The sequence below is a fragment of the Zosterops lateralis genome (genome assembly GCF_965231275.1).
Source record: "Zosterops lateralis genome assembly, chromosome: 1".
Taxonomy (NCBI): domain Eukaryota; kingdom Metazoa; phylum Chordata; class Aves; order Passeriformes; family Zosteropidae; genus Zosterops; species Zosterops lateralis.
Window position 1 is genome coordinate 36,263,388 of NC_139762.1, and position 27,406 is coordinate 36,290,793.

The following is a 27,406-nucleotide window of genomic DNA, read 5'->3' on the forward strand; positions in this document are numbered from 1 at the left end:
GATAAAACCATAATTTGCACAGAAGAAGGATTTCCAAGGTTCAGAAAAACATCACCTGATAGTTTTCCTTGGGGGGATGTTTTTTTCCCCTCCTTCGTGCAGTTGTTAGATTGAAAACCTTGCTGAGCTGTTTCCTTCAGCCTTCCTAAGAAATTCAGAGCACTGCAGTGCTCATCTGAAGTTGTGTGGGAGTTGGTTTTGCTCCTATGACATTTAGCACTACTGTTCTTTGGAAAGAGAACAAACAACATATGTAAAACATCTTGGCTGAAGATAATGATGATTTATGGAATTTTGATTTGGTCTTACCAAATATAGTATGAGCGAATGTGCACATATGAGCACTCGTATGCATAAATTTTCAGTCATGCTTGCTAATTATTTATTGTAAAAATTAAAGTAATCTCTCAAGTTTTTATTCAGACCCCTAGACATGCAAGTGTGATACTGAAAGAACAGAATTGTGGAGGGTGCCAACAGCAAAATATATAGGAATGTGTTTATTAAAACTTTATCTGAGTTGCAAGATCATATTTAGTACTTTAGTCATGGAGTCTCTAGGCCAGGAGATACTAAAGTACAATATTTATTGTTGATAGGTAAAATACAACAGAGTGAGAGAAAGTGCAGGCTTGGTAATCTTGGTGACTGACTGAACATACAAACTGTGCTAAAGGCTGGACAAAGCACAGCTGAAATTTTGAAGTGCTTTCTTACAGACAAAATAAAGGATACTGATTTATAATGTTTTAATAATGTATCATATCTCTCACCAGCCTACTTTCATAAAGAAGTGAGAGGCAATCATGTAGGGGGAAAAAATGCTGTGTCTTTGTGTGGTTTATTTAATTTAATTTTCAGCTGTTGGAAAATTGGGGTTGCATGGCTGTGGCATCTCAAAGTGTTGCTGCTGTAGCCTTCTACTCTTGTAGTCAACAAATACAGAACGGGTAAGTGGGAGCTGTGAAAGGTGGAGAAGATGAAAAGAAAACATAAATACTAGGCTGGCATTGCTCTGTTTTATCTGGACAGGCACAGGGGCATGGACTGCATATAGTTCCTAAGGGCTAATCTTGAATGCTTCCCTTGAGAACTCTTACATCACCCTTTTAAATGTATTTAGATAATGAGTTCTGTTTTGCAGGTTTCTTCATAGTGTCATGTGTTCTACACGTCTGAATGGAATGGAACACATTTAAACAGCATTCTTTCTCTTTGATTTTCATATGTATAATATACAAGTATGGAAACTGCAGAGTGGAGTTACCAGCTGTAAATGATCAAGCTCAGCCTAGCTGCAGAGAACTAATAGGTTAATTTACCATTCTAATCACACATTAGAATTTACCATTCTAATCTAATAATGCCCTTAAAAGTCAGTACCCCATCTCTAGTGTATGCAGTGGCTACCTATTAAATTCCATCTGTCAATTAATATTATACCTTTAGCCTTTTAATTAAGAGAACTCAGAAGAGTAGCAACACTTGAGTAGGACTTCTCTGAATGGCTGGAAGGTGACAGTGCAAGAAATGCTAGTTTGTTGTTATTTGCTCTTGGGTTAATCATAATTTTGTGTGGATGCTAAAAGGCATTTCAGAATGATCAGCTTCTCCACAAGTAACTGAGTATGAGAAATGGCCTAGTGTTCTTTGAGAGAGATTAAATTGTGATGTAAGTTGTTACATGCTGAAATTTCCGGTACTATTCATGGTACCTCTTGTTGTTCTGGAGAATCTGCTATGGTAGACAGAGAGAATAAACAGTGCTAGTGTCACCAGCTCCCATGGCAATGTTTTCAGCCTTGTACTGTTTGACATTTTTATTGCAATGCCAGGCCCTCAGATTTTCTTGTTTATGTAAGAGCTTTCCCTTTCTTTTCATTGATGCAGAGACAATCATGGGACTTTGAATCTCATGAAAAAAATTAGAAACTAAAAGATGAAGTTCAAAATTATTTTTTAAGCCAGTCCCAGGGAATTTTTGGTATTTGACTTGGATTTTTCTGGACTGCTGGGAAACACATTTAGAGTAGTTTAAATTTTATATTGCCTCCATTTTGGTGGGTTCTGTTATTGCATGTTTTCTTTTAGTGAAAGAACAGTCAGAATTTACATTTAAAATGTGGGTGTCAGAAAGTTAAATACCCACAGAAAAGCTCAGCAGGTATAAATGATCCTACTGATTCTGTTGCTTTTTTTGTATTCAGGTACAGAAATCTAGCAACCCATGCTGAAAAACCTTAAGTATGCCCTAGTGAATAAGCCCACTGCTCCATTTGAGGCAAGAGCAATTGAACTCTTTAGTATACAACATTTTATATTTTCTGATGCAGCGGTGCTAGCATAAGGTGCAGAGGGTTTATTGGGTGCAGGGGCATTGATTTCTGGTGGTGTTTGAAATGAGCACTGGGAACATGGATTTAGAAGAAAGTTGCTCCTGCTGTGCTGGTTTTTGTGTTCTGTTCCCTGCCACTGTGTGTGGTGGTAGCTTCAAGCAGGTGCAGAGCAGGCACTGCAGGCTCTGCTAACACTGAAAGGCCTCACGCTTTGGGACTAAAGCCAGGACTGGGTGGTGGCTCCATTGCCAGAAAGAGATCCCTAACAACTTCTGCACTACTTCCCTAGCTGGGAGCTGAGGAACAAGGCTGGTGTAGACACAGCCTATCTAAGCACACACATTGCTCAATGACCTTTTCAACCTGGCAGGTTCAGACTGCAGAACCGAGACTGAGATCTCGGTTAATCAGTACTGAGCTGGGTGTAGGTGGAATTTTCAAGTGCTGGCCCTGTCATTCTCTTGAAACAATGATTTCATTAGCTGCCAGGAAGCTATTTGGCAGGTCCCCTCATGTGTGTTCCCTCAGAAAAGTTGGCTGGAGAGTGACCCCTCGCATGGGAAGCATTTGAAGCTCAGCTTGCTAGAAGGCTGAGAGAGTGCCATGTTTGCCCAGGCAGACCAGGTGCCAAGAATTAATTAGTTTTGTCCTATGCTACACAGCAGAAACACAAGAAGTGGCTCTGATCTTGCAAATGACTGTGCAGGTGGAGTCTTGCACTGTGGTGAGGTCTTCCATAATTAAAAAGCTTTAAATCAGAGGTCAGTGCTCTCTTGTGGACAGAACCAAAGCTGCCAGGTACCAGAACTCCCAAGCTTCTTTAGAAACAAGCAGTTTAAAATATTTAAAATAAAAAAGACATCTACTTTGTTGTTGACACTCGCTAGATTTTTTTCCTTGAACTTGGAAGGGGGGATTATTTTGATTGTTTTATTTTGTATGTGACAATGCATGAGTGAAACCACACCTGATGCATATGTAATGAAAATGCAAGAAGGATGACAATGTTTTTCTCTGTGGTACTCCTGTTTGTCATGTGCTGGAAACTGGGTTTATTATTTTAATAAGCTCCTTCTTTTCTGTTGCTACTGCTTTGCTTAGCACATTCCTGGTGAAGACTTTAGCTGCTGGTTTGAGAATTCTTTGTAAAAACAATGCTCTTGCCTGCTGGGCAAACTGTTTCTGCTGCAAATGTAAAATCATTAATTCCTGGCATCACTGTAAACTAGTAATAGTGGATTGATCTTGGAACCAAGTTCCAAATTCCTCTGGGGTTTCAGATTTCATGCTGAGCTACAAATGGATAGATGACTTTTATAATACTGTACTATGTCAAGGAAGACATGCTGGTCAGTTTACAGTGAGATTTCTGGTCAACTTCTATGTTTTACTTTGTTCCAAAACAATCTAACTCTTTTAATAAAAATTGATGACATTGTAGTTTGTTAGACTGCTCTAGCATCTTGCTGGAAATATTACTTTTTTTCTGTCAGTTCTGCTTTTGAAAAGGATGCAGTCTTTGAGGAGCTGAATTAATTTAAATACCTTTGTCCTAATGGTTACAGGAATCTCTTTATGGAACACTTGTGGTCAGCAGTCGTGGAAGGAAGCTACAGAGTAAGTTTCTTGCAAGCAGGTCTCCCCTGTTCTTGGTCCACTCTTTTTTATCATCAGTGGTCCCAGAAGGGTATTTTAACAGACTCATGCCCTTTGAGGCCCCTTACTCAAGGTCTGTGCCCTTCCAGACTCTTGTGAGCACCAACCCAATCCCTGGCTTTCCTTCAAAGGAGTAGGAGATTTATGGCTGGATGGGGAGCCAGTCATCATCTCTCCCTTCATTCTCTCCTGCTTGGAAAGTCTTGTAGTGCCATATGGGTAGTAAGAACACTCATCATCCTTTCTCAGATGGTTTACCATCCACAAACAAGCTGTGTTTTTCTCTCATACGCTCAGCTGTCTCTGACATGATGCACATACTGCATTAGACAGCTAGCTTCACCTTTTTTGACCTCTTTCCTGAAAAATTGGTATTTGTTTACACCAGAATTTCAGTTATTGTTAATATAGAAATAATATTGAGAGAATTTTGTTGTATTTCCAGTGGTTTCTGCTCTGTCTTGATGCTTTATACATCCTTTATTTAAGGTTTAGTTGTTTCAGTTGTCTCTCATTGTTGACAAATATTTTCTTTGACCAGACCTGGCACTATCACATTACTGACTGCACTGTCTCCACAGCTCTTGCTTGTTTTGCCCTACCTGCTGTTTTAGATGCTGGCTTTAATTGTCCAGTGCCATGTTTGTAGGCTTTTTCTCTTGCAATTTTTTAGTTTAAGTTGGGTCTCTGAATCATGAGTGATTAGATGCCAGAGAAGGCCAGGACTGGCTCAGGAACTCTCTGCCCCCCAGTCCTGCCTCCCCCATAAATATTTGTCTCTGTGATCAGGTATTCTTTATCCTAGAGCTTTCTGCTCAATCTTTATCTTGCTGCACTGCCCTTCCCTTCCTTAAAAGCCAAACCTGAGGTGTTTCATGCTGCAGTGGTGAAAATCACTTTCCTCAGCCTGGATCTGTGCAAGTTTGGCTGAGTATGGCAGAGAAAAATAAGGCAGCAAGGGGTGTCCTCAAACTCTTTTTTCACTAAAATATGCTGCTTATGCCTACTGCCAGTACCTGTGCTTGATCTCTGCATTGAATCTAGGGGATTTGAATCTGTGGAAGGAAAAATTGGTAATGGGAGAGAGGAAGGTTAATTGCCACCAGATTTATAGAAATAATTTATATTGTCAGCAAAAGAGAGAGCTCTCCTTCTGCCTATAATAAAATTCTGGTGTCAAATGTATGGATTGGTCTTTAATTTTATCATTATACATCTCACAAAATAATTAAGGAAAAGCTAAATATATTTTGACTTTTTTGTTTTAGTTCTTCATCTAATAAATAAATAAATATAATAAATATTTTTTACACAGGTGTCTTTCCAGTGTTTCTTATAAAATGTGACTAGGAGATGGAATCTACTGTGATGATACAATTCATTGCACATTAGGAGTGTAAATACTCAGTACTATTAAGTTCTCTGAGTAAAAGTATGTAGTGCCTTTGGATGGAATAAGCTTTATCTTACTTATGGCTCCTATCTAATTTAGAGTTTTAGTACTGGATCATCTTTTCACATGACCTGATGGGCTTACTCTGAAAGAAAGGCCCATGACTGCCTGGCTATTGGGTTGTAGAGAAGGCTAGAGGTACATTTTTCCTGCAGCTGTCCTATTTATGTAGATCTGTATTACCCTGAAGTACTTTACAAATGCATTAAAAAGCGTATTTAAAATCAGAGTAAATACAAGCCATTTATGGGACAGTATGTATGAACTGTGACTGAACTACCTGTCCAAAGTCCAGAGGATTTCCCCTTTTCTGTGACTAAGGGTACTCTTTAAAATCTGAAGATCCTAATTAGTATTAATATAAACTTTTTCAAATGGCTGGCGCCTCCTGCATTTACATCACTTTAGTATCTGAGCACATATATCTCTTAAATATTTTAAGAATCATAGAAGCTGGGAGGATAGGTCAATGCTCCCATCTGTCTTGCAGGATGTAAAGTGACATTCATGCAAATATCACAGCAGAGTGTACCCAGAAATGGAGCTCGTTGCCATGCATTTCAGTCAGTTTTCCCTAGAAAAATTCTCTCAGTTCTTAATTTGTCTGATACAATTCAATTTAGGGTGTTAAGATTGTGATTATTTGGGGTCAAACCTGGAGTGGTCCATGTACATAACGTGTTAAAATACAGAGCTGTTCTTCTAAACTAAACAATCCACTTTGGCAGAACTCCCAACAGGAAGAAGCTGTTACAAACCACTGGTGGTGCTCCCTCCACCACAGGGTACTTCACATCACCAAATAGCTCTGTGCAGGACCTGCTGACTTGTGCTTCACAAAAACCACTTCTGCCAGAGAGGATCCAACCTTGATCTTAGTATTATCAAGAGATTGACAATCTGCTGCTGTCTGCAGCTTGTCTGTTTGCATCTCAGATTAATTCACAAAATGCTTGTCTCTGCTACTCGAGTCCTCACCACCGTTCCCAGTATGGGTTGTCATGTGCAGGCAGACCACCCCTCAGACAGGCTTCTGGGCTGACAGTCTAAAGGGAGCTTCTGAAATCTGAGCTGTTCCTCCAGAGTTCTGAACACTGCTCTGACTCTTTTGCATCTCCAGGTTTCCGCAATGTAATTTTAAAAATCTGGAGACCAGAACTGAGGTTGTCATTCAATTTTTGCTCACACTGTTTTTTCTGAAAGGATGAGATATATTGGAGGAGTGCACTATCCCTCCTTGCCATAACTTGCTAATTCAGTCTTGCTGCTGGAGCCCCCTCCCAGGTCCAGGCTTGTGGGACTTGGAATGCAGGGTTTAGTTTCAGAGATATGACCATTATTTGTAATCCGGTCACTTTCAGTTTTACATTTGACATTTTTATATTCTGCACTTTTTTTTCTCCTTTCCCTCCTCCACCTCAACAGTGGGGAAACATGTTTTGGTTTGTTGTTCTTTCCAAATGGCCTCAAGCTGCAGTGATTTAGATCTCTCTCTATATTCATGCTGTCCTCATTCATATCTCTACTGGTCTAAGTTACCAGCTTCAAATTCTGAAATGTTTATTTCCAACATTGATGATTTACAGTCTGAAATATCACTCTAAAAAATATGATTTGATGGTATTTTCCTATTTACAGGTATTTTGAAGACCTTACAGATAGCCTAAACATTAGTTCTATACTTTACTGCATATCATAGCTGAGTGTGTAATTTAGGACACTAAAGACAAAACATGGTGGAGTTGGGTGTGATGAAAAGGAAATAATTCTTATGTTCAGGCTATTTACATGCATGGTTTGTTCCATTCTGTTTCTAAGTATGTACTGAACGTGATGTTCCTTGTATCTGAATAGTAGCAGAATAACCTAGCGGTTGCTAAGGTAATGAGAACCCACCATTCCCTTACCAATTCCTGTAAATAAAGTATGGAATTTACTTTCACCCTGTTACCTGAGGCAGCTCTGGCATCTGATAAAACAAATGATCGTCACATTCTTTTCCACTTCCCTTCTGATTGTCATTGAAATACTGAGATGTTTCTCTTTTTGTAAATAAAGGAGGTTGCCCTGCAGATGGTGGGGTAGAAAGTAGCCTAAGAATTACGTCTTTTGTCTTGCAGCTGTTTTCCCTCTGTGACTTAAAATGTATTTGTCTTCCTGCTGAAACACTTCTATTGCATGTGATCAGGGCTGAAGATTTGACAGCCATTCTTCTTTCAGTTTTTCTCTTGATGCAGAACTTACATGTTTATTATCTGTGCTTGTGCTATGGATTGCCAGCACAGCATGAGCGTGAATCCAAGATTTACCCCTCCATCAAAGAAAGGAAGGTTCTCTCCAAAAACAACATGGTAAATCCAGGAATTTGCAAATGCTGGACACCAGTAGATGAATGGGTGAGATACTTACCTGGTGAAACGATTCTTGGTAAGGATTATCACTGGCCTTGGGAGTGCAGGCAGCAAACAAGAAATCCGAAAGAGCTCTGACCGCTGTGCAACCAGGCAACACTACACCCCAGACCACCTTGACTTTGTAATGGAAAAAGAGAATCCATATCAAGCTACTCAGCAGCTAATCAATCATCTGAGTCCACCAGGCTGGGCACGGAAAATTGTATCTCTTATGTACAGGAGGAGGAAGGAGAAACAGCTGGGGCATGGGATGGAGTTATGCTTGGAGTAAGAGAATCTGTTGTAAGAGAGAGGCAGCTTGTTATGCTGCATTATGGAATGGCAGAACAATATTCCTGCTTTTTTATGCAACAAATTTTTGTCTTGCTTGTGTTACATTGATATCGAGTCATGGGTCGCTTGCCACAAGTTGCCACAGGTGGGTTATTTTGGCCTCACAGTTGTCTGGACGTCAAGACTATATTCTAATAGCCTGTCTGCCCAGAAAAGTAGATCTGGGAGGTGAAGTGGACAGCTGGCATAATATATGGACACTTGAACCCGGAAACGAAAGACAGCTGCTGGATCTAATTTTAAACATAGCTCTTGATCAGATCACTCTAGATCCTGCTTGTCCTGCTACAGCAAAGTCATTAGTGGGAATAGAGACAAGAAGTTGAAGATAGTGGTAAAGAGGTTTTGTGAGGAAGGGAATCACCCTTATTCCAGTTATGGTGTTTCCATTTTTCACAGTAAGTATTATCAGCTTCCAGAGAGGGCGAGTGGGGATGGTTTGTGGCTGGTACATGGTCTAACACTGCTGACACGGGCAGCTCCTCTGGGGCCTCCTAAGGGCCAGAGGGACTCCATGCTCTGCAAGTACGAGGGCAGGCAGCTCTGTTTCAAACGAGGAAAATGTAACAGAGTGGGGGTTTTCCTAACATTTTAAAATAACACGCGGTTACATGTCATCCAGGTTGCAATTCCGAGTTTTTACATCAGGGCTCGGGAATGCGGCGGCGTGAGCAGCGATCTGGAGCTCCATCTAGCGGGGCGCGGCAAATCCCGCTGCCTGGGTTTGGAATTTTTTTAGCAAGTACAAAAATAACCACGAATAATATCGTACCGACAGAATTCTTCACTTGGGATTAGCGAGTTAGACATAATATTAATTCAGCAGCTGGTTAAGTGTCTTTAAGTTTCTGTTTTGCTTTCAGAATGCCATTACCAAGCTGGGTTGGTTTTGGGGGGGTTTCAAGTGTGACAGTATTGTTCTGCTTTATTACAACTATGATGCTAAAATTAAGGGCTATGGAAACATTTGTGGTGCTCGTTCTCTTTAGGGAGTTAGCTAACCTCTGGGAATTATGGAAGAAAGGAGAACATTGCTCCTCTAATGTGAAGATTCCCCTCTATTAGACTGCTCTGTTAATCACAATAGGTTTAGGAATAACAACTTTGCTGTTTATTATCTGCTTTTAAAAAGTGAAACATCCCATTTTAAAAAAATACGTGTTTTTCTAATATATATAACAAGAAATTTGAAGACATAAGAATAAAGAATAAATTTTGTTTGTTTTATTACAAAACTTTAAACTGCAACCTGATTATCATGCTTGGTTAGGATAGAAACATTACTAAAATATAATTGTATTATTCTAAAGGCATTTTGCTTAAACTAGTGTTAATCTCCAGTATAGAGACAGTTTAAATAAGTTAATGATCACATTCAAATATAAGTGCAAGCTTGCATTTATCTCTTTTCCTAAGAAAAGTGGATAAAACAGATATTTATTATAATTTGACATATAAAAATTTTGATGTAAAGCATTGTAAATAGCATGGTAAGAGCTGACAGAAGCAGTCAGAGCTGAGTTGTGGGACAGAGGCCATAAATGGCCAAATGAGGTCACATTTCATTTAAGCATGCCTCCTAATTTATTTTCTACAGTATTAACCCACCCAGTATTACATTTGTATTATATTTAAACTTTCAGCTTTCCTGCCTCCTGCACAACCAAATGCTGTTCCTGTTGATTCGACTCAAAGGCTTGGCAGTGACAGCTGCCAAGTAGGGCTTATTTCAAATCTTCCATCCCTTGTTTATCTGTGTATCCTTTCTAAACACGCATTTTTGTCTGTACCTCCCATCTAAAACTCTTTCTGTCAACAGGCAAGCTCAGAGATACCAAAACTGCGAAAGGAAGACCAAAAAGCACGAAGCGCACTCTTGGCTGATATCCAGCAGGGAACTCGCCTGAGGAAAGTGACTCAAATCAACGACCGCAGTGCTCCACAGATTGAAAGTGAGTGTGTGCTCCTCAGTGAGGCCCTGGAGGAGCTTTGCTGGAGCCTCGGGTGTGGGTGGGGGTCAGATGGACAGTTTCAAACTGAAGGGCAGGTTTAAAGGTCCACAAAGGTCATATGGCTTTAGGATGCAGAGAGGGGACACTTTTCTAAACATGCATCCTGCTCAGAGATGAATGACTGTTAACTTCACGGTTAGTCTCCAACTGGTTATCACCTTAACAGGCATCCCTTGTTCCAAAATAAATAATGAATGATTAAATCCTTGAGAGGATTTCAATAAAATAATTAAGAGGGAATTGTTGGCTCTAGCAGAAGAATTGTTCTTTATTAGATTAAAAGAACAAAAAACACTGAAAAAAATTCTAGAAACATAAATTCAATATTAGGCCCGACACAACTACTTCTTGGTGTCGTGATTTGTGTGAGATTGAAGAGCACCAGAGGGTGCTGTGCTCCAAGGTACAGGTCAGAGAGGGATGGCAGTTCCTGTAGTAACAGTACAGGGACAAGTGTAGCCTTGGCACCAAGCCTTAGCAGTCTCAGGGCAAGGATGAAATGATTTTCTGATATACCCTGGGTTTTTCATTCTCTTTAACAGAACCCAAAGGAGCTAACAGAGATGGAGGTAACACAGCTGTTAATAAAGGTGGCTCCCAGCAGCCTCTGGGAGGTTTATTTGCTGGTGGCTTTCCTGTTCTCAGACCAGCAGGCCAGAGGGACATGACAGGTAAGGGTTTAATTTGTATGAAAGCATAGCTGGGCAGCCAGAAATTTGGGATGAAAGTACTTTGGGCTTAGCTTTACTGATTGATTTTTATTGGTTTGGGTTTTTTTTTTCCTGAATGCTTATTTCATTATGTGACCATGGAGGGCTCAATTAATAATGTAATTGAAGCCACCCTTCTAGATCTCAAGTGCCTTATTCCTCAAAATATAAATAAAAATCTATTTCCACACTTGGTAAGAAAGAGATTAAACAGATCTCTTTAACTGAAATTTTTACATTATTTTAATGAAAACTTTTAATTGTGTCTTAAATACAGTGTTGAAATCTGAGCTTATCAGTTTCATCCCAAATGGCAAAGTCATACTTCCTTCTCTCCACTAGTGTATATTTCTATGGTATTACAGTCTTGTGTATTACTTTAAAGATTCATATTTAAGATTTTTGTCCTCTGGATTTTATCGAGTGTAGCTTTGATCCAGCAAGGTAATTTACTGACCTGAAAAAGAAGAGTATTGTTGCTTCACAATGACAGGAGGAAGGCACATTTGGGAGCCCCACTGCTGCTTTCACCTCAAGAAGTGCCAGCATCAATGAGGGATGACTTTTACAGTCACAGTAATGACCTCTGGCACTGTTGGGCAGCTGGTGCCTGCTCAGGCAGCATAGAGCAAAGTAGGTTTTTGCAGGGAAAGACAAACTTGGCTCTACCTGAAGGTTTTTGCTCCCAAAAGTCAAGCCAAAGATGCACAGCGCTGTGTATGATTGGGCTTTTGTCATAGCTTCAGTGGCAGTAACTACTTTGAGTTGTTTTTAAAACCATAGCCATGCCTATCAGACTATGTGAGTGTCGAATGAGATGCCTTTTTTGACATCTTCCTTTGTGATAAATCCTTGACATTTATTCAGGAAAAGACATTTTGTAAGCTCAAAAGTCTTCAGACATTTGCTGTTAAAAAGGAAATACCAGAACCTGTGTCTTCCAGAAAGCCTTTGAGGCATCGCTTTTAGAAACTTGGCTTTTATCCATGGAGTTGAGGTTTCTGCAACATTTGTGTGAGTTTTTTGATCCTAAGCAAATACTTCACTTGAAGGATGCTGATTGGTGTGTGTCACACTGCTCGTGTGTTTTTCACCGGGACTCTCAATGCCCAGCAGGCTGTACCACACAAGATGAGGCTGCTGTGAAGGGCCCCAGACTCTGCAGGAAAGTTCCTTAAACTGTTTCATTCTGCAGAAGCTTAAGAACAGAGAGGGGAGCAGGGTGTCTCGGCAGGTCCTTATAAAACTAAGACAATCCCTGGTGTCCACTGGAATACATCACCTCCTAAGCCCATTACAGCGTGGGCAACCTTTTGGATGTGAATCGTCCGGGGTGAATGAGTTTAATGCCTCCGGGTATCCGCTGGGGAGGGGAAGATGAACTCGCTGTTCGATCCGAGGAGCGGGAACGCAATCCCAGTGTGTAACATGCGATACTTGGTTTCCAGCAGGGAGGCCGGGGCAGCCCTCCGGAGTCCGAGCAGCATCTCCCAGACCCTGCGCCCCGCCGGGCGGCGCCGCCAAGGCGAGCAGCAGCTCCTCGCCGCCGGCCGAGGGCGCCAGGGCCGCGGTCCCGCCGGAGCCTCCCGGCACGTCCCGAGCCGCGGCAGGAGCGGCCCCCGGGCGGCCCAGCCTGCCCGCCCCGCCCCCGCCCCCTCCCGCTTCCAGCAAGCCCTCCCTCATCTTCCCGCCCCCTCCCGCTGTGCCCCCCCCGGCCGATCGCCCCGCCAAGGGGGTCCCCCCCGCCGCTGCTCCCCCGCTCCCTCCGCCGCTCCCTCCCCCTCAGGCCGACAAACCCTCCAAGTCTCCAGCGGGCGCTTCGCCCCCACACCCGCCCCCGCCGCCTCCTCCTCCTCCCCCCCCGCTGCCCCCCGGCGGGCTCCCGGCCCGGGCCGAGCCCTCCGCGGCCGCCGCCGCTCCGCCCGAAGGAAGGGACTGTCCCCCACCCCCTCCTCCGCCGCACGCCCACCCCCCGGCCCCCAACAGGCTCTCCTTTCCCCCCACCCCCGCCTTCAGCGCTGCCGACGTGCCCCCTCCGCTGCCCCCCAAGTCTCCCCACGTGCTGTCTCAGTTCCACAAGCCAAGCAACATCCAGTCGCTCCCGCTGCCGCCCACCCCCGGCCCCCCCCAGCCCGCAGCCGGGGGGGACACCAGGAAGAAGAGGCCCGGCCGAGGCGCAGGTGAGAGCGGCACCTCTGAAGGAAGGAGACTTTTCCCTCCCTTCGGCCACCGGGGAAAATCATAGAATGATTTGAGTTGGAACAGGACCTTGAAGATGACTTAGTTCTTTAAGGCCCCTTCCAAGGCAAACCATCCTATTGCGCTGGTGACTGGAGAGCATGGAGGGGCAGGGATGAAGAGCACACGTGGCCGGAATACCTGTAGGTTGCACGGCTCGTGATGAACACCCAAGACATCCAGCTTTTTCAGATGTCAGGCAGTTCTCAGCACTGGGCACCCATGACTTATAGTTCAAGCTGCCACTCTTGGAAGTGACATGCTGATCAGTGGAGGCAAAGTCTTGAGACCACTGAGCTGCTTCTTGCTTTGGTGTTGGCACTGGTGTGTCCCCAGCACTGCAGTGGGTGGTACCCTGACAGGCTCAGGTGGGGGAGCAGAGTACACACCGTGGTGTCTGCCAGGTCAGCAGCTGCTCATGTGCCAGGACATCCCTCTACAGCTGTACCCATGCAGGAACAATACTGGCAACAGCGGGGAAACACTACAGGAGATAATGGCACAGAGATGGGGCTCAGAGATGGCTCACCGGCCATAGATTAGCAAAAGCAAATCTGGCTGCAGCCCTCTGCTGTTCAACAAAGAGAAGCAGCCGGTGCCTCCTGTGATCAAGGTAGTTGGGCCAAAGGTTTCTCCAACTATTTGGGAAGAGGGGTATTATCCAGTATTTCCTTGAGTAGATGACAGAAGGAAATTTTATTAGACTCCTCTAATGTAATGAAAATAATAAAAAAGATGAGTCTTGATCTGTGTGGGTTTGAGAAATGGAGACAGCTACTTAACAGGGAACATCTGAAAGAGAATGTTCTGTACCCTGTATTTTAGCAGCCACATGTCAGGAGAAAGATTACTGGTTCCCTTTGAGAGCCAGGGGAAAGGCCATGTAAGTACAGCAGATCAGGTGCCTTTGGTGGTGATTAATGCTGCTCAGAACTCGCTGATGAACTGTAACTATGTCGAGATGCCCATTTCTCATGGTACAATTTGTACATTTCCCATAAAATTACCCTGCCTGTCCCTTGCCATGTAGGAAGATAAGCAGCTTTGAGAGGCTGCTGACTTGGAGGCCTTGAGCTTCCTCCCCCTCACACAGCTCCAGTGGTAGGTCTTCCAGATGTAAACTTTGATGGCCCTTGCAACTTCTCAGTGAAATGCACAAGACTAATGGTAATTCCATTGCATAGCTGCCAAAGTGTCAGGAAATTTTCTTTCAGACATACCACCTAGTGTGGTTGTCTTGTTGATTTCCTTTGCTTAAAGAGACTGCTTGTTCTTGTGAAAATGGAAGGATATTGTTCCCTTCCAGACTGAGACATAAACCACACTTCAGAATGTCACATTTTCCTTAGAAATGGAAAGTCTCAGCCAATTCCAATAGTGACTCGAATGTAGTACTTAATGCTACAAATTTGTGGTCAGGCTTGGCTTACGGGTATGTTTGCCCCAAATATTACGTTCTTTCTACACTCCTCCACTTTTGTGTGTCTGTTACTGTTGGGTTTAAGTCATGATGATGTTTATATGCTGGTCTCCTGGGTTTTTTTTTAAAGGAACCGGTGCAGGGAAGCTGGTCACACCTCCACAGCCACCAGCAAGATCCCCAACAACTGAACTTACAAGCAAGTCTGGAGTCTCAGCCTGGGCTACAGCTCATGACCCCTACACTCCACTTAAAAATGGAAATATGCACATCATTGGTAATATCATTAAATTAAATCTCTTTGCCTTAGTTAATAATTTTTGTACAAAGTCCTGTGTGTGTCTCAGACCTCAAAAGCTCACTCAAGACCTTGCCCTAGCAATAACAGGGTAGTATAAGAGAAACATTTTTGTACAACCTCATACAATGATGGAAAATTAAGGCTTTTTCACAAAGGATTTGAATTCAGTCAGTAGAAAAGGAAAGCATGCACTACCTGCAAAGACACTTATAAATATGAAAAGTTCCCAGTGTGCTTATATTACCATTCCTAAAACCAGTTCATGGACATTTAGAGGCTTCACTAATATTGGGCAAAGACTACTAAGGATTATTTTTGTGGTCTGATGAATTGGCCATTCATTCTTGTTTACAGCTATATGTCTTGAAAACTGCTAAGGAATACCTCTATTACCACAATACCATCAATGCAGAAAACTGGAACAGCAGCCAGAAGCTTAACTTCAGTTTTAATAGCAGGTAGTGATTGCAATTAAGGCATGAAACTTGGATGGCTCACAGAAGTACTCATCAAGATGGTTTATATGCAATGAGCCACTATCAATTCCAGGGGAAAATAAAAAAATAAGCCAGCATATTTAATTGAAATTACTTGTGGCAACATTGTTGGGTTGGTTGGGGTTTTTTTTGGTTTTGAAGTTTCTCTCTAGCAGCAATTAATGTTTATTTCCCTGAAATTTCCCAGATGACTTTGAATCGAAATTTACTTTCCATTCTGTGGAAGATTTCCCCCCACCTGATGAATTCAAACCATTTCAGAAAACATATCCCAGCAAGATACCTAGAGGTAAGTGTGTAAACATGAAAAGATCTGATCATTATCAAGAGGTTTAAAAATGGGGACAAAAATAAAGAAGTGAACCAGCACTGGGCATAACTGGACTGCTGGCATAGGCACAGAGAGGAATGGGATTTGTCACAGTGGCAACAGGGACCAAAGATATAATGAAAAGTACTTAATTACTTTAGCGTCTTAGCTAAAAACAAATTATGTGGCTGGACATGTAGCCTGTATTTTTAGATTGCTAAATTTGCAAAGCCTGTGATGTTAAAAACAGTCTTGTTGCAAAACAGACCTGAGTTTGATATTTTGTTCACTAACTTGTGAAATCACAGAGGAAGATGACTTGATCCATGTCTTCCATTATGTGTTTTGATTTAAATCCTATGCATGGTGTTTTACACATCTGAATAACAAAGAGACTTAGTACCTGAACTTTGTCAGAAAAGTGGTAAATAAATGGCTGAACCTTGCTTTATTTTTTTTTTCTTCCCTTCTTAACTTAGAATCAGGTCACTGTTGTAAGAGCAGTTCACCTATCCAGTTTTGAAAATGGGTCGTTGAAAGTGCCAAAAGATCTCATGCTCATATTCTGCTTTTTGTAAAACACGGTTTTCTGTATTATTAGATCTGCAACTTTTAATTAACATTTTGTTTCCATGCTAAGGTACTTTGCATGCCTTTTCACAGCAGCCTCAGTCAGGCTAAATTTGTCTGCTGTATATTCTGACTTTTTACTGAAGGGCTGCAGAGCACAAACCATATGTGTGTGTGTGTATATATGTATGTGTATGTATATATCAGGGGTAGCAGATAAATGCAGCCTCCCTGCTATATAACTGCATCCAAAATACTAATTTAAAACCTGTCCTATTTATTTACAGATCCCTCTAAAAATCCTCCATTAAGAACACACGTGAGATGAGAAGAGTCTTCTGATACTCCCTGGACTAGTATTAAAAAAGAAGATCAAGTTAATATATAAAACAGAAGGGGTCCCTGTTGCAGTGATAGATTGTACTTGAGTCACAAGTACTGCAATATTAACATTTCTATAAACTGTAAAACAATATAAATGATACCTTTTGAACTGGCCTACATACTACAGGAATGTTAGTACAGGCTTTTAAATTACTGTATATAGGGCGAATATTTTTTAAGTAAAGCAGCATAAAATTTAAATTCTTTGTAGTGTTGAAACAATTCTCACTCTTATCGTGCTGACAATATTACCTCAGAATGTTTTGTGCTATGTGCCTGTAGTTCTTTTTTCCCCTTCTATCATTATTTTTAGAAATTCTCTAGTTATTATTCAGACATTTTTTTAATGAACTGTCAAACTAATATGCTATCTTTAGCCTGTTTTTATGTGTCTTCGCTCTTCCATTCTGCCTGGCCTCAGATTGCAGCAGGATGTCACCTTCATGAAGAGATGGGCCCAGAATCCTTTCCTCATGAAGCATGAAGAGGAGATGCCAAGGTGCTGTGGCTGTGGCTGCTAATAAGCCTACCTCCTAAAGATTACATATCCTTGTAGGATAGTGTCTGAAGAAGCCCAGCTGGGTAGGGTGGTCATGGACTTGACAAAGATGACAGAACCTTTCCAAAGCAGAGAAAAAGGAAGTTGCTCTATTGTAAGCAAGAAAAAGTGTGTGTGAATACATGTGCCATGATGAGTGTATGTAAGGACACATGTCCTGTCTTTTCCTGCTGGCAAAGTGGATATTTACCATTTCTGTGATAGATTGCCTTTACCCAGCAATTACAAGGCCTTTGGATGAGGGGTCCAAAACCTACATTTTAACAGGCAACTAGAGCTACTGCTATTGGCCAGCAGTGACAGTTCATTGTCCCAAACACACCACATGGAACACTCAACCCCTCAACACTCAACAAGTGGTTGTTGTCCCAAACAGAGTTGGTTGGGAAAAGTAACAACCTAGCAGCAGACAAGACTTCAACTACTGCTTTTAATATTCAGACCTTGAGTAAGGTCTTTGGATCACAGATGTTCAGAAATAGAATCCTAAGATTCTATTTCTAGCAAGAATTACCCTTATTCTTGTGCAGTCACTACATTGGGAGGAGTGGTGCCAGGTCAGAGAGGTGATTCTTCCCCTCTGCTCAGCACTAGTGAGGCCACACCTGGTGTGTGGCCACAGCTGCTGTGTCCAAATTCTGGGTTCCCCAGTGCAAGGAAAATATGGCTGTGCTGAACAGAGTCCTACAAAGGTGATGAAGGGACTGGAGCATCTCTTTTGTGAGGAAAGGCTGAGAGAGCTGAGACCGATCAGCCTAGAAAAGAGAAGGCTCAGAGGGGATCTCTCCAGTGTATATAAATATTTGAAGAGAAGGTATAAAGATGGAGCCAGACTCTTTTCAATGGTGTCCAGTGACAGCACCAGAGGAAATGGGCACATGCAACACACGAGGCACTGTCAGAACTTCAGAAAACACTTTTTGACTGTGGGGGTGACTGAGCCTTGGGACAGGTTGCCCAGGGGCTTCGTAGAGTCTCACTCCTTAAAGATACTCAAAAGCCATCTGGACTTTGTTCTTGGCAATTGGCACTAGGTGACCCTGCCTGGCCAGAGGTGTTGAACCAGATGACCTGTAGCCATCCCTTTCAATCCCAACCACCCTTTGATTCCCCTTTTTACAACTTTTCTGGGTTCCTAGACCTGGTTTACAACCCAAGGCACTGCTGGAGTGGAACACTTTCCAGAGGGGCTGGAAATCTGCCTGCCAGTGAAGGACCTGTGTGTGCTGGCTGACAGTGGCTAAACATGCTGAACAGGAGCCAGTGTGTGCTCAGGTGGTCAAGAAGGCCAACAACATCCTGGCCTGAGGAGGTTCAGAGGGACCTTATTGCTCTCTATAACCTGAAAGGATACTGTACCAATGTGGGGGTCAGTCATTTCTCTCAAATAACCAGGCATGGGACAAGAGGAAATGCCCTCAAGTGTGCCAGGGAGGTTTAGGTTCGATATTAGGAAAAACATCTTCACCAAAAGGGTGGTCAGGCATTGGAACAGGCTCCTCAGGGAAGTGGCAAAGTCACCATTTAATACCTACAGGTACTTAAAGGACTTGTAGATGTGGTACTCAGGGACATGGTTTAGTGGTGGACTTGGCAGTGCTGGGTTAATCGTTGGATTAGATGATCTCAAGAGTTGTTTTCCAATATAAATGATTGCATGATTCACCAGCCTGAAAAAGAATACTGCTATTCCAGAGTGAGTCTGGTGCTAACGGCCAGACTATTACAGTTATGGCATTAATTTATATAATTGTCATCCATTCCCCTCAGTTAGAGGTGTAATAATGTTATAGATCACTGATGATCTTTCCCCATGGTGTCACCTTTGAAAAAAAACTATTTGGAAAAGACAGGTAACTTCATCTTTACATCCCTGCTTTTCTCTTTGTTCTTACAGCAGCTCAGTTATGCTGTAACTATTCCCACACACATGCACATTCATGGTGTGAGATGGTGTAGGGGTAAGAAGCTCTTCACCCACAGGACTCCAATAAAGCAACATTAGTCTTTTTCTAGCCTATTATGATAACTTGCTGTACATCATGTGAAAAGAAAAAAAGAAAAAAAAAAAAAAGTGGTGATGCTTTGACCAATATTGTCACTCACTGTAGTTACTTGATAAATATGCATGAATATAGTAACAAGCAGGAGTCTACATCTGCATTGCTTCTCAAACAACTGGAAAAGTTGAATACTGTTTTAAAAACTCTTTTGGTATAGTACTATTAAAAGTGGCATATTGTTGGCTCTCATTTATTCTGAAATTTGTGTACTGCTCTGTAGGAAGTACCTTCCAAAGGATTTTAAAACTACCTAATGCTAGACTACCTGGCAGCAGATACATAAAGGAGAAGAAAATTTTAATCCATTTTTTATTATGGTTTGGGTATTTTAGAAATAAACAACATCTTTCAAGGATGAAATTAGAAATCCTGTGTCTATTTTCTAGCATTTCTGAAATGTTCCCAGTTATTTGTTATTCAAGATCCATTGATGAAGCTTCTGGAGATACAGAGCATCACACTGGCTGTCACCCTGAGGCAGCTGATCCCACAAGTCCCACTGTGTCCTTCCACTGAGACACACCTCTGTTCAAGACCACTGCAAATATTAAGACCATGCAGTTGCTCTGGTTTCTATTGACTGCACCCAGTCATGTTGCTGTACCACAGCTGTTTTTTTTTTTTTAATGCACTATACAACTTAGAGCAAAATCAACATACTATTAGAAAATTACTACCTGGATCACTGTGCTCAAAACAGTTTATTCATTCTATCATCTAAGCAGTTCTAAATAAGGACATAAACGCCCATGAGATAATTGCAAGTGTTGCTTTCTTCTTTCTTAAGAAACAGGCAAATAAAATATATGATGTTTCTAACAGGAACACCCACTTCTTTCATCTTGCCTCCCTGCCAACTCCCAAAGATTAGAGATCCAAGTTGTGCAGAATAGCTGTGAGAAGTGGCTCACTATATATCCTACTTTTTGTCTTCTGGCTGGGGCAATCATTTTATCCCTGGTCCCTGGTTGTTCAGAAATGCCCAGATACTCCTATCAGGAAATGTGATTTCATGGGAAATCTATTTACTTCAGTTACAGACAGCTGGAAAAAGCACACTTCTCTTTCAGCGGGCTTCATCCCCCTCAGCGTTCTCTGAAATCAAGTGTGCTGCTTGCAGTCAGCCCCTCCTCTGGTTACCATACAGAGCAGCTAAATTTCAGGGTCTACTTGAATATTTTCTTCTCCTATTGTCTACACATAAAAATACTTAGACTTAGGAGTTGGTCCTATGATAGACAGCATGGGAGGATTTTATTGTGAGTGGGAGATTATTAGGTAGGCCATAATAGAAAATATATTCTTCCTTGTTTCTTGTAAGTGAAAAGGCCCCATGTTTTCTTGTCCAATTGTCATTTATCATATAAGGCAATACCAAAGCAATGAGTCTGAATGGAACAATTTCATTTAAAAAAATCCTGAGAATGCAGTGTGCCTATATGGCAATGACTATTTCCCTGATGCACGACTCTTACAATTTCAACTTGAGGTGTTTTCTGCTTTCTATGGAGCTTTTACTTCCTCAATACAGAAGCCTGTAGTTCTTCACCATCCACATTCCCAAACAGTGAAGGATTTTAATTCCATATATGTTAACTTCCACTTATCAAAGACATGGGGATCTTCTTTCAACCTCCAGTATGAAAAAAAACCTCACCAACCATCTTCACTCAACACAATGTTTACTTGTTTAATACTCAGTGTTTGGCCTATTTCACTTCCACAAGAAGAAAATACAATGCAAAGTAGGTCTGCCTGTAGGACTGTGGAGGAAGGGGAGCATGCTGCAGCACTGCACTTAATGTAAGGAAGCATAGGGCAGCCATTCCTAAGCCTAACCAGTTGGATTGCCAGCAACTCGCTGGTTCTTAATGGATTCGTCAGCCATGTATCTCATAACAGAGATTACTAGGAATTGTTCAGCAGTACAAAAGCAGAAAGATGGAGAATAGCCAGGTATTTATCCATGTCCAGCATCTATTCCTTTAAAAAATTCCAAATCTGTAACTTGTATATAAATCTGACACCTTATTAATTGCATCTTAAGAGCCAACATGTGTAGATCACTAGGGCATCCAGGCTGGCTCTGCACTTCAGCACTCAGTTCTGGAGCAGCAGCCAGGTGCACTACAAACACAAGCTGGCTGAGGGCAAAGGCAGAACTTTAACTTGGGGACTTAATTCTGATCATTTGTACAGGCATAATGTCAGGTGCTCACTTACTGCAACCAGATTTGGGCACATGAGGCCAGCACAACAAGGTCAAGAACCAGGACTTACCTTCCTGCCCGTCTCAAACTGTGATCTCAACTCTACCATTTCAACTCTGTATGAATTAGCACGAAGAGAAAAATGCAAGTCAGCTTTGCTGCAATCCTAGTCCTGAGCAAGAGAGGGAAAACCAGATTGCTTTCAATGACAATATGGCAATTAGCCTGATGAAGTTAAATCTTTAATTGGTTGCCCAGCATACATGTTTTAACATTCTGTACTAAATTAGCCAGCATGCACACAGTAATTGGACCAGTCAGTGACTTTCTCCTTTCACTATATACATACACAAACAGGAACACCACAAGATTGGACAAAGGAAAGCAATTTGTTAACCGGATACAGCTAGCAAGTAACATTTTTTCCTCTAGAAATGTTTTTTTCCTGCAAAATCACAAGTGTGAAGACTTTCTTTCAAGGCTTGAAGAACATTGCAGTCTTCCAGTGAAAAGGCTAACAATAGCCACCATAGCTGAAATGAGATAAAATTTGTTGAAAATCCATTCCAAGCAAGAGTGAAATTGAAAAAAAATCACCTGCAATGCAGCATAGGGAAAAGGGACTTTGGAGACAAGCTGAGCAGGTAGAAAGGTGGGTTTGAACCCAATTCTTAACATCCTCAGCTTCGTGTAAAAGAGGAGGAGGTTCAGAATCGGATCCAACATCTCACATTCACTGGTAAAGTAGTACCTAAGAGAATTGTTTGCTTACTTTATTTGAAGAACTTTAGTTCTGTGTCAACACAGTCATAGAAAAGATCCACTACTTCAGCTGGATCCAGAATCTCTGTACGAGAAAGGATATCTTCCATTGCTTCTAAACCTTGTTTTTCAAGGTCTAACATAATCCTCATCAGTTTCTGGCCTTTATCCTAAAGGCATGAAACAACCAAACTCAGTTAACCAGCAAACAGGCTCATTAAAGCATTTTACTGTTTCTCTTTGCTACAGAGATATTTTCAAGCATTTTTAAAAACAAAAAAGCCTTTTAAGGTACTAACTATTTCTGTTATTAGTTGTTTGGCATGGCCAAAGGCTAAAGGGAACAATCTTGGACACTTTCTGCATTAAGAAAAATAGCCAAAAAGGAGTTGCTAAGTTTAAAGCAAAGAAGGAAGAGGGTGAACAATGGGTAGAGGAAAACTGTATAAGGCTTGTACATATAATAGAGGTAAAGCAAGTTCTTAAGCTTGTAATCTCACTACCAGAACTATATGAGAAGACTAGAAGCCCTAAGAATTGTACAGGTTGTGGTATTTCCATGTGCATCCCTCAAATCAACACCTGCAAGATGATGACTAGATCTGAAATTGTAACAGTAACAGTAATGTAACAGTAACAAAATGTAACAATATTATGGCTCCAGATCCCAGGGAGATTTTTGTGTCCCATTCTGACTTACTGGGCTTTGTGTTTCTAGAAAATTTGCTCCTGGAAAAGGTGTAATTTTGTAATTTTGTTCTATCCAAATGTTATTTAAATGCTACTTTTTTGTTTTGTTTTGTTTTGTTTTTGTTTTTTTTTTTTTTTTTTTTTTTTTTTTTTTTTTTTTTTTTTTTGTTTTTTTTTTTTGGGTTTTTTTTGGGTTTTTTTTGTTTTTTTTTTTTTGTTATGGAGGAGTGCTGCTTGTTTTGCTTGCAGCTTTCAAAACTGAGTTGCAAGGAGGAGGGGAGGGCGAAAGGCAATTTAGAATGAGTGGTGGTTCTGAGTTTTTCAGGATTTTTCTCAGCATTTTGTCCAGAAAGAATAGAGCATCTCATCTAAGGTGTAAGCTCTCGTATGGGCAGCTTTTATAGCATGAAGCCTGAGTAGAAACTGCATTTCCTTTTCTACCACAACTATTGGTGTCACATTCTTTACCAGGGGGACTTTAACAGGCAAGAGTCCACAAAATGCTAAGATGCCTCTTCTAGGTCTTTCCATCTTGCATAATGAATGATATGAGATAGCCAGCTGCACATTAAAACAATGTTACCAGTGGCCACAGATTTTAAATTACACCATTCCAAGAAATTAAAAATCTAGTCCAAACTGCATTTAACCAATGTTTGTACCAGCAAAGGTTATCATAGCTTACTTAATCAATAATGAGTAGCTCTGAATGTTGTTATGCTCGTAGCAAGACTCTGACCCACGCAAATACACACAGAGAAAAATTGTAGAGAAGCAAGTCCTCTGTGGAAATTCCACATATTGCCTGAATACCAATAAAAGCCTGACAGGTGTGCCTTAGTGATCTTTTCCTCTGTTTCACTTCCTTAAAACCACTTATCCACTTTACTGCTGTAGTTGTAATTGCAAATGTTGAGAAGTTATTGAACTACCTGCCCAATGACATCAAAAGTTGTATCTCAACCATTTGAAAGAGCTATACAGAATAATCCTCTTCCTGACTTTACTTATTCCAAAAATTATTTGCATAAGAGTTCTTCAACACTAAATTTTTCCAATGGAAGGTTTTCAGCCCTCAGGTATGTACTGCAGGGCACTGCAAAGTGGTGTGTCTTCTCACATGACATTTTCAGTTAAATCTTAAAAATTAACAGAAACGCACCAAATTGCAAAACGCAAGACTTGCAAAACTGTCATGTGCAAATTATTCCTTCAAGAAAAATACCTTTCCAAACGTAGTTCTTAATCCAGCATATAATTTAAATTACAACACTCCAGTCCTCATCCTAGCACATAATTCTGATACCATGTTGCACTAGCATCCAGTGTTCTAATCACTAAAAAGACTATATGCACAGTGGGGATTGAACAAGATAAACAGCTTAACAGTTTGACTTTTCATTTTGTAAAAGTAATGGAACAGAGCAACACTCTCACAGGATAACAAAAAATATGCAGAATAGTTTGTCCTTCAGAGGGCATCATTACTCAAGCTAAACTCACAAGGATTCTAAGAATATTCAGAGAATGCTTTTCAGTCAGTGACTGAGAAGTAAGTTCTGGGGTTAGGAATCTACATTGACTTCAATTCTTTAATTTCAGGTCCCACAGCTCTTACCTGATCGTTCTCCAGGAGAGATCGGGCCCATTCATGTGCCTTGTACAACTCATGCCTACGATCAGGTTTCTCCTGGAATCGAGGTATCTTTTTAGCAGGATCATCATTGCCAAAAGAAGGAGACTGCACCTTTGGTACTAATTTTACATCATCGACAAAAATAAAGGGTTTAAATATGGACCTGAAAGAAATGAGAATTACTGCTTGCAGTAATAAGAGAGATCTTGTATATATTATTGAAGTGTTCACCAGGCTATTTTAAAACAACACATAAGTGTAGCATAGGTAATTCATCTATGCTAGGCATGGGTAAGGTTAGAGACTTGGAACTGGTCACAAGCAAAACAAATCTACGTGCTTTAAAATAACTGGGTTTGGCAATTGTTATAAAACCTTATTACCCCTTTTACCTATACAATTCTCTGGGGTCCTCATGCCAGTTCTGCCACTTCTTTAGAAGAGTAGCATTGATTTTCTCCTTCAAGTTTTTTGTAACAAATCTCAACATTTGGCTTCATATCAGTTTTTCTCCTCTGTTCCCACTGGCATCTCTCCTCCTCCTTCCAGATTTAATTTTTATTAAAATCAGAAAAAAATCACTTGTGTGGAGCAGGGAAGATTATATATCATGCTTAGTATCAGAGAATTTTGCATATAAACAGCAGTACTTTAGAATTTTACTTCAAGACCTGGGGGAAGACATGGCTACCAATATTATGATGTTTCTCAAAAAACTTTAACACCGACTTTGAATCTAAACTCCAAAGAGAGACAAACAAACAAAAAAAAACCTTATCAATACAAGATCTTCATTCCTGAGAAGCTGAAAGTAAGTTTTGACAAGTGCATGGAACAACTGCCAAACTGTTGTTCTTAGATACAGAACAACAAAGCACCCTGCATTTTGCAGAGAAGAACCTGCCAAAAGTGCAAGACTTCTGCAACACACAATTAATAACCACTGTCTGTATACAGTCAGCAGGTTCAGTGCTGTTACCCTTTCCATCACTGTCACGAAGCCTTGCTGACTAAGAATTTCCATGACTCACTAGCTGCATTTAAAATAATTCTTTCTTAATGCATTACAGTGTAGAATAAAGTAAGAAAGGTCTTACTTTATTTAAACAAGGTTTTTAAGCCAGGTTTTCCACCTTCAAAAGGACAGAAATCCCAACAAAATTATTTGAAGCCTTGCTCCATTTTGTCACAAAGGATTTGCATTGAGTCAAAGAAAAGTTTGGGTAAGCAAGTTTAAAACTGACATTTAACCCTGGAAGTCTGAGTTGCATAATGAAAGGTAGGTGTAAAGTTCCTTTGGCATGGATGACTTCCACAGCCCTCAGTAAAACCTAATGATTACTACCAGTTCTCCTACATGAATGACTGTCAGCTGTTTGAGGGCACCATTTTCTTCTCCCCATAATCTCTTCACCTCAATGCGAGAGCCAGATCTCCTGAATAACTGCAAGTGGCTTAGTTTAATTTCTGTGAATCTCAGCTGGATTCTGTTTAAAACACAAGGTAATTCATTAGTTATTTGATGATCTGGCTCATGAGTTCCCTAATCTCCTCAGCTACTTTCAGCTAGAGAGAACACCATGTAGACCAACTAGAAATTGTCCCTCCAATAAAAAACTTGCTTGGGATCCCAGCAACTTGCAGATATTTTGCTGCGTTAACGTTTTGATGCCATATGAAGCTACCTAGAGTACACAAACCCTCTCTGATAGTTAAGACACTTCATTTGCTTCAGTTTTGCACCCACCTGCTCAAGGGAAGTGAATTGGGAAGTCCCCAACTTCATCATCTCAACAACTTTCCAACTGGAAAGCAACTACACCAGGAATTCCTGGCTCCTCCCTAAACTGCATTTCCCCTAGAAGCTTGGTAACACGGGACTGTCAGATTGCACATCACAGAGCACTGACTGCGTTCTGGTTAGAACATGCTCTTGAAGTATGTTCCAGTTTGGGTGGCAGGGTTTGTTTTTTACCTTTCAACCCACCACCTGCTCTGCACCCCAGGGACCCCAGTGCTGTGGCTTACCTTGAAGGGTCTGGCGTGCCAGTGAAGTAATGAATACAGGGAAAACTAGGGTCCTGAGGCAGAACAGACACTATGCTAGCTGTAGTAAGGAAAGATTCAGAGTCCACACAGACACCACTGTCCTTGTCACGCAGGACATCAATCATAGCTTGTGCAGAAACGTCACCTATATGGAGGGGGAGAAAAAAATTCCTGAGCGTTCAATGGCTCGGAGCCCAGGTAAGGATTTTAGCCTGAACAAGCTTTGGCCTAAAACAGCCACTGACACTTGACATGGGCATGTCACAAATCCCAGTTAATAGTTTCTACTTAAACAATGAACATTCAGAAAGAACGTGCCTAGGTAGCAAATGAGAACAGTAGGAAGCATTAATTAGGCATGGCAATTGCCAGGTAGGGAGAAATGCTATTTAAAAGGTACTTTTTCAGGAAGAAGGCTGTAATACTGCTTTAGCAGTCACTATGAACAGACTACTTACATAAAACATCCATTTTCCTCTACCCAGGCAGGGCAGAATGAGAGCACTCTGATCTTCCACTTCTCAATTTCCATTATCTCTCAGTCAAAATTTTGAAACATCATCTCACAGTCACAAAATGTTACAGCAGCAGACCTAGGCACCAAGATTTTTCTCCAAACTCTTAAGTACAAGAATCCCTCATCCTCACTGTGTTTCCTGCCTGTGTTCCTCACAGCTTTCCCCCCACAGCCCCTCCATGTTTTCTCACACTGCTCCTTTGGCAGGTCAGGCTTCTTCCCTGTACCTTCTCAGGCTGCAGTGACTCAAACCTCCATGAACAGGGGTCTCAACACACAACAATGT

The 27,406-nt window shown here is 41.3% G+C and overlaps 2 protein-coding genes across 7 annotated transcripts in view; one reads left to right on the plus strand and one right to left on the minus strand.

The window, feature by feature from the left end:
• The window catches only part of WIPF3 (WAS/WASL interacting protein family member 3), a 37,694-nt gene extending 18,357 nt beyond the window's left edge, over positions 1 to 19,337 (plus strand). For 4 of the 6 annotated variants that reach the window (XM_083866078.1, XM_083866076.1, XM_083866077.1 and 1 more), the window contains exons 3-8: positions 10,012 to 10,144; positions 10,747 to 10,875; positions 12,363 to 13,094; positions 14,703 to 14,849; positions 15,558 to 15,659; positions 16,538 to 19,337. In XM_083866078.1, coding sequence (XP_083722204.1) covers positions 10,012 to 10,144; positions 10,747 to 10,875; positions 12,363 to 13,094; positions 14,703 to 14,849; positions 15,558 to 15,659; positions 16,538 to 16,578 — 1,284 coding nt within the window. In that variant the 3' untranslated portion in view covers positions 16,579 to 19,337. Of the gene's footprint in view, positions 1 to 8,481; positions 8,591 to 10,011; positions 10,145 to 10,746; positions 10,876 to 12,362; positions 13,095 to 14,702; positions 14,850 to 15,557; positions 15,660 to 16,537 lie in introns of those variants that run through there. The other 2 variants (XM_083866080.1, XM_083866079.1) reach the window with 2 other exon arrangements.
• Positions 19,338 to 20,028: 691 nt separating this feature from the next.
• Positions 20,029 to 27,406, minus strand: part of SCRN1 (secernin 1) — a 40,166-nt gene continuing 32,788 nt past the window's right edge. Inside the window, exons 6-9 of the mRNA XM_083866130.1 lie at positions 26,583 to 26,748; positions 24,537 to 24,717; positions 22,239 to 22,398; positions 20,029 to 21,999 (exon numbers count right to left, since the gene is read on the minus strand). Of these exons, the coding sequence (XP_083722256.1) occupies positions 22,240 to 22,398; positions 24,537 to 24,717; positions 26,583 to 26,748 (506 nt within the window). The 3' untranslated portion in view covers positions 20,029 to 21,999; position 22,239. The remainder of the gene's footprint in view (positions 22,000 to 22,238; positions 22,399 to 24,536; positions 24,718 to 26,582; positions 26,749 to 27,406) is intronic.